The 7,077-nt window shown below is 33.5% G+C and overlaps 1 protein-coding gene across 1 annotated transcript; it reads right to left on the minus strand.

The window, feature by feature from the left end:
• Positions 1 to 4,547: 4,547 nt before the first annotated feature.
• Positions 4,548 to 5,264, minus strand: LOC133335933 (uncharacterized). The gene is made up of 3 exons (XM_061544226.1): positions 5,197 to 5,264; positions 4,793 to 5,104; positions 4,548 to 4,711 (listed from the first exon to the last, which is right to left on the minus strand). The coding sequence occupies exons 1-3, from the start codon at positions 5,252 to 5,254 to the stop codon at positions 4,548 to 4,550; spliced, it is 534 nt and encodes a 177-aa protein (XP_061400210.1). The 5' UTR covers positions 5,255 to 5,264.
• Positions 5,265 to 7,077: the final 1,813 nt, after the last annotated feature.

The raw sequence follows: 7,077 nt of genomic DNA on the forward strand, positions 1-7,077 counted from the left end.
CATAATCATATTTTATTTGATTATAAATTTGAAAAAATACAACAACAAGAAAAAAACATTTGTAAAACACTTTATATATAGTTTGTATTTAAATAATGATGATGTATTATAAATTATGTATAATATATAATAATAAATAATAATAAAACAAAATAAAAGAAAATTAAATTTAGTAAAGAAAATAGAAAATATTTTTATTATTTAAGAAAAATGCACAACTTTGGTGGGTCTTCAAAAAAATGTTTTAAAAAATCAAAGTCTTTGAAAAAATATGTTTAAAAAATACACACCCTGTCGTGATTGTTGATCAATTTTATCGTGCTTCGTACCGAAGATATAGATGAACAGACCAAAGACTTATTTTACGAGCGCCTAGAAACTGCATATGATCGTTGCCCTGGCTATGGCATTAAAATTCTGCTAGCAGATTTTAATGCAAAAAATCGGTAGGGAAAATATGTTTGGTCCCATCGTCGGAAAATTCAGCCTCCACGAAGAAACATCAGACAACGGCATGAGATTGATTGACTTCGCGCGGCAACAAAAAACATGGTAGTTAGCAGCACCAGATTCAAGCATCTCGATATACACAAGGCCACTTGGATTTTTCCCGATCGAACAACGAGAAATCAAATCGATCATGTTGTGATAGACGGAAGGCATTCATACAGTGTTTTAGACGTCCTATCGATCCGGGGAGCGAATATCGATTCGGACCATTACCTTGTGGCAGCCGAGGTACGCAGCAAAGGTGCGATCTAATGTAACGCGGAAATGTATCATCGAAAAGCTGCAAACACAACAGATAGCAGAAGACTGCTCCGCTCAACTTACCCAACTGCTTAACGAAAGCACCCCTGGCCCCGATAATAATATAGAAGCACACGTTCACGTCGGAAAATTCAGCCACCATGAAAAAACATCAGACAACGGCATGAGTTTGATTGACTTCGCGCGGCAGCAAAAAAATATGGTAGTTAGCAGCACCAGATTCAAGCATCTCGATATACACAAGGCCACTTGGATTTCTACCGATCGAACAACGAGAAATCAAATCGATCATGGTGTGATAGACAGAAAGCATTCATCCAGTGTTTTACCTTGTGACAGCCAAGGTACGCAGCAAAAGTGCGATATAATGTAACGCGGAAATTTGACGTCGAAAAGTTGCAAACACAACAGCAGAACTACTACTCCGCTCAACTTACCCAACTGCTTGACGAAAGCACCCCTGGGCCCGATAATAATATAGAAGCACAATGGCAGAGAATTGCCCACTCCCTACAAACTGCAGCAAAAGCAACACTTGGGTACCAAAGACCACCATCAAGACTTCCGTGGTAAGATCAGGAGTGTCGTAATGCTACTGATGTGAAAAACGCAGCGTATATGGCAACCCTGCGGACAGTAGCAACACGTAATGCGATGGAGAACTATCGGGAGAAAAAGAGAGAGGAGAAAAGTTTTTTCAGAAAAAAGGAAAAGTGCAAGAAAAACGTGAGCGTGAGCAAATCGAGATATACGGGAGTTAGAATGAAGTCCGAAAATTCTACCAACGGGTAAAAAACCAAACCGAAGGTTTTGGTGACAGATACAGACAGCGTGCTGAGGATCTGGAAGGATTATTTTGAAAAAAAAAACTTTTAATTTAATTTTTTTAAATCCAAAAAATGTTTTAAATTTATTTTTAAAAATTCAAAAATATTTCTATTTTTTTTTTAAATCAAAAAAATTTTATTTTAGAAATTCAAAAAAAAAAAAAAAAATTAAATTCCAAAATATTTTTAAAATCCATACCTTATGTGGTCCTTGAAATAATCTACGCGTTTGAAAAAATATTTTTAAAAAATCTTCGCTTTTGAATTTTTTTTTAAATCTACGACTTTGAAATAAATATTTTTAAAAATATACGCTTTGGAAAACTATTTTTTTTAAAAAATCTACGACTTTGAAAAAAAATATTTTTTAAAAAATCTACGTCTTTGAAAAAAAAAATTTTTTAAAAAAATCTACACCTTTGAAAAAATATTTTTTTTTTAAAATCTACGCCTTTGAAGAAAATATTTTTAAAAAATCCACGTCTTAGAAAAAAATATTTTTAAAAAATCTAAGCCTTTTTATTTTTTTAAAAAATCTACGCCTTTGAAAAAATATTTTTTTTTAAAAATCTACGCCTTTGAAAAAAATATTTTTAAAAAATCTACTCCTTTGAAGAAAAATTTTTTAAAAAATCTACGCCTTTGAAGAAAATATTTTTTTAAAAAATCTACGCTTTTGAAAAAATATTTTGAAAAAATCCACGTCTTTGAAAACAAATATTTTTAAAAAATTTACGCCTTAAAAAAATATATTCAAAAAATTAACGCCGTTGAAAAAAAAATTTAATCTTCGCCTTTGAAAAAACATTGTTATAAAATCTACGCCCTTGGTGGGTCATCGAAAAAAATATTTTTAATAAATCCTCGCCTTTGGTGGGTCATCGAAAAAAAATAAATCCACGCCTTAGGTGGGTCCTTGAAAAAATATTTATATTTTTTTTTTATTTATTTATTAAATTCCGAACAAATATTCAAAGCAGCAATCGTGTATTTAGAATATTATGTAAACCCAAAACTGTAACAGCTATTGTGGTTTTCATACATGAATTTCGACATTTCACCATTCCACTTGGGTTGCGGTTTCTTTGTCGTCTGTTATCGCTGGCTAAATCACTTAAAAAAAGATTTTTAAAAATTATTTCAAATTCTATATTTAAAAAGTTTGGTTCACTTACATTTCACTTAAATTAATATGAGATATTTGATTCATGGAACTTCTATCGGCTTCCATTGCAAATAATAAACTAAACTATTCGAATATCGTGTTAGCTTTTTTCTCATTGTTTGATTATATATGAAATAGAAAAAAATGGAAATTAACAAGTTAATGATAACTTTGACATGAATAGGGAAACGATGTGGTTGCTCTCACAAATGAGGTTGTTCGAATGCAGTACATATTCGCTAGAGTGCCATTAATGATTGTGATCTTCATTGAAATAAGTTGGGGTGGAGGGTATTTTTTTATTGTAAAAAACAAATTGTAGTTTTTATTCGTTCCTCTTTTTGGGAATTAAATATTGTATATATAAAAAAATAATTAATTAACTACAAAGACAAATTGAACAATTGGACGGAATGTGTGCGATATGTATAGTAGGAATGTCATCACTATTTTTTTAAATACACATATAAAGTATATGAAAATTTGTATAAGACTTAGTACTAAATTGTTTAGTTATATTTTGTAGTAAAATAAATGATATTCGAGTTAAAAAAGAGATTCTTAGAAAATAAGAGCACTTTTAGGACGGTATTAAATTTTTAAATTATGTATATATATGGGGTTTATACATATTCAGCTACTGCATAATACTCGGATGCTTCTCAAAAAATAAATTTTCGTAGTCCAGCTAACATGGAAACCAAGGTTATTCCCAATATTGAGCTCATAGCACCATTGAGTTTTGAGGAGCCACTCTGTAAGAAAAAAGGAGAAAAGGAATAGAATTTATAGGATGACAAAAATAAAAACAAACAAGGAATCAGTAAGGATTGGGTGGAGGAAGAAGTCGCAATATTTTCACAATTCACCGAATAACTTTAACGTTACATTCGAACCTCGAAAAATATTTTTAAAAAATTCATGCCTTGGATGGGTCTTTGAAAAAATAATTTAAACAAATCCAGGCCTTAGTTGGGTCTTTGAAAACATATTTTTAAAAAATCCACCCCTTAGGTGGGTCTTTCTATATTCCGGAGCTTGCCCACGTTTCATCAATTCGCTTAATACTACCTATCGATTTGTAATCTTTAGATATTATTTATTTCAAAAATTCAATACGTAGAAAGCTTCCTAGCCAATTATTCATGTATTGTAGATTATTATAAAATGCAATATTACTCTGCGAAATCTGGCCGCTTCATTAAATTCTTCGATTGATTCACTAAAGCAAATCCAAGATCTGCGTTTAGCCCTCTTGATTTCACTTGTGTGCCTATTGAATTATTCTCTGTAAACGTTCAAATCTGTACTAAGTTTCGTTTTGTGCTTATCGAGTAGGCATTTGCAAGGATGGATACTGGGTATCCACTACCCTCACTTTGATCAAGTTGCATTGTTAAATATTTAATTAAACCCAAATTATAGTTCCATGACCTTAGCTCCACTGCATTCCAGTATAAAACTTCCAAAATAAAATCATTAAATTAATTTAGACCTTAGGTGGGTCTTTCTATATTCCGGAGCTTGCCCACGTTTCATCAATTCGCTTAATACTACCTATCGATTTGTAATCTTTAGATATTATTTATTTCAAAAATTCAATACGTAGAAAGCTTCCTAGCCAATTATTCATGTATTGTAGATTATTATAAAATGCAATATTACTCTGCGAAATCTGGCCGCTTCATTAAATTCTTCGATTGATTCACTAAAGCAAATCCAAGATCTGCGTTTAGCCCTCTTGATTTCACTTGTGTGCCTATTGAATTATTCTCTGTAAACGTTCAAATCTGTACTAAGTTTCGTTTTGTGCTTATCGAGTAGGCATTTGCAAGGATGGATACTGGGTATCCACTACCCTCACTTTGATCAAGTTGCATTGTTAAATATTTAATTAAACCCAAATTATAGTTCCATGACCTTAGCTCCACTGCATTCCAGTATAAAACTTCCAAAATAAAATCATTAAATTAATTTAATGATTGTTACAAAATGAAATAATAAATAAATAAATAAAATCAATTCAAACTTACAATAACAAAATAATTACAACGATCGCCCTGACAGCATTCATGACACGACCAATCCTCATACCAAATGTGTGTACAATAGGGCATATGACGTTTACGTTGGGCCTGGCAGCGTTGTTTGGTCATACAACGTTTCGAAACGTAATACTGTTTCAGAGCACCCTGTGAGAAATATGGTTGACTGCCCCAACGAATTTCCGTGCCACAGACATCCTCGCCCGGTTCACAGGTTTTAATGGTATTCAGGCATTTTTCAACATTACCCGTTTGATTGGAGCAAACATAACATTCCAGGCCAGCAACAAAGTTGACTGAAAACAACAGCAACACAATTAATTACAATTGAGGTGGGGTTTCTGATCAAAAGTGATCATGAATTATTTGTTTTGGAGATTCATCTTACCTTGACTACAATAATAAATGGCTATTATTGCAAATATGCTTACTTTCCACAGCTCCATTTTGTTGTTATTGTAAATAAGTATTTTTATTAACAGAAAATCGTAAGAAAAACAAAAAAAGTTGATCGTTTTGCGTTGGGAAATAACAAGTGTGTGTTTACTAATTTATTTTGACAGCAGAGCTAATCACCACTCCCAATGGTTTGATTAACTGTCAAAGTGTTGTTCGCATCTAATACAAAACGAAAAACGTTCCACTTGCTAACGAATGAGGGAGGAAAACAAAATGGACGATAAAGGAAGAACTCAAAGTGGCATAACGAAATATTTACGAATGGGGTGGGATGAAGACTGGGTGAGAAACGCGCATTGTTCACGCACACACGGACACTGTCCGTGGGAATGCCTCAGTGCTTGTGTTGAGTCTAGGGATGAGTAGATCGACTTTCGCCACTCCATGGCGATATGTTGTAATCGATCGACAATTGGGAAATCGACAACGGGAAAAGGCCAAAAGTCGACCTACAAGTCCCTAAACAATAAGGGAATATAAAAAGTGGGAAAATCGTTAATAATCAAATTTAATGGCGGAGACTGTGAGAAATATAATAATTACTAATTACCAAGTATATACGCCATGTATGGGTGCATCAAAAGCGTTGGATTTTTAAAAATAATTCATGAATTGTTGTGCTATGCTACGTTTATATTAGACAGTACACAGGATCCTGATGCAGTTGTCAATACTTAATACAGCCAATATAGTTCGAAATTCACCTCTATCATTCTGGAATCGTGGAAAATTGACAGATTTGTCCCTCTTCAGGAGTCCAAAAAAGGAACATTGGAAAAGTTCATTAACCACCCATAGTTATAGAAGCCAGAACATATGCGGACTTTCCACTGACAAAGACAATATATTTATCTCTGTTCTCACCGACTGGCGGCCTGAGAACTAATTTATAACATAGGAAGAATAATAATGTCCCTTACGTCTGTAAAGCGCAATGATTGGGCGCCATTTTAATTTATTTAGAAGAATATTCTCTAGGGCGCCATTGAGATTTTTATCTCCCTACCCAGGTAAGTCGGGCGTCACGGTCAATCAATATAAGTCTGAGGAAATCCTTGTGAAAAGAGTCTCAAAAATATATGGAAATTTCTAGATCAATCCTATCGAACAGATCTGGTTGACACCACTTAGATAAGAACATCAGCTACCTGAGTGCTGCAGACGTTCTGTATTCATATATGTGATGTAAGGAGGAATATTTAAATTTTCCACTGTTAATCATACAACAGGGTGACATCTCGCCACTATTGAATTGAAATCTTGGATACCAATAGAGTACGTCGGCCTCTCCCAATGTTGTAGAAGTCTCATGAAATAATCCTGCCAAGGTATGTCGGGATGGATCTACGTGATCTGATAGAAGTGAGAGTGGTCGAAAAGTATAAATTTAGAGATGAGAAAATCCCCTAAATTCTGAAGTTGCTGATGCTGAACACACCCACCCATACCCAATATAGCAGAAGAACGTCATCAATTAAATATCATTAAGTTTTAGTTACAGTACCTACTTGGGTTCCATGCATCTGATATTTAAAACTTAATAATTCAGATGAGATTCTTTTGTCCAGAAAAGAAGGGCGCCAAGAATGAGAGCTATCTGAAACATCAGAAATTCGATGAAACTCTCCTGTCAAGATATTCACATAGGAAATGATTTACATTATCTGAAGGATTTGGGAAAAGGTTCGAAGGAATAATGTCTCTAGATAAAAAACACCCTTTAGACCAGGCCCATATATAGCTAAATAACGCCAATTTCCTGAAAGCTGCAGTAAACTCAATTCATATTGGGCGCCGATTTACAGCAAAT

This window comes from Musca vetustissima, unplaced genomic scaffold (assembly GCF_032173495.1).
Source record: "Musca vetustissima isolate MV318-11 ecotype Yass unplaced genomic scaffold, APGP_CSIRO_Mvet_v1 utg61837, whole genome shotgun sequence".
Classification (NCBI taxonomy): Eukaryota; Metazoa; Arthropoda; class Insecta; order Diptera; family Muscidae; genus Musca; species Musca vetustissima.

Coding starts and splice junctions, on each gene's coding strand:
- LOC133335933 (XM_061544226.1), bottom strand. CDS start 5,254: ATGGAGCTGTGGAAAGTAAGCATATTTGCAATAATAGCCATTTATTAT. Junction 5,105..5,196: donor CATTTATTATTGTAGTCAAG/GTAAGATGAATC, acceptor TGTTGTTTTCAG/TCAACTTTGTTGCTGGCCTG. Junction 4,712..4,792: donor TAATTATTTTGTTATTGTAA/GTTTGAATTGAT, acceptor TTATTTTGGAAG/TTTTATACTGGAATGCAGTG.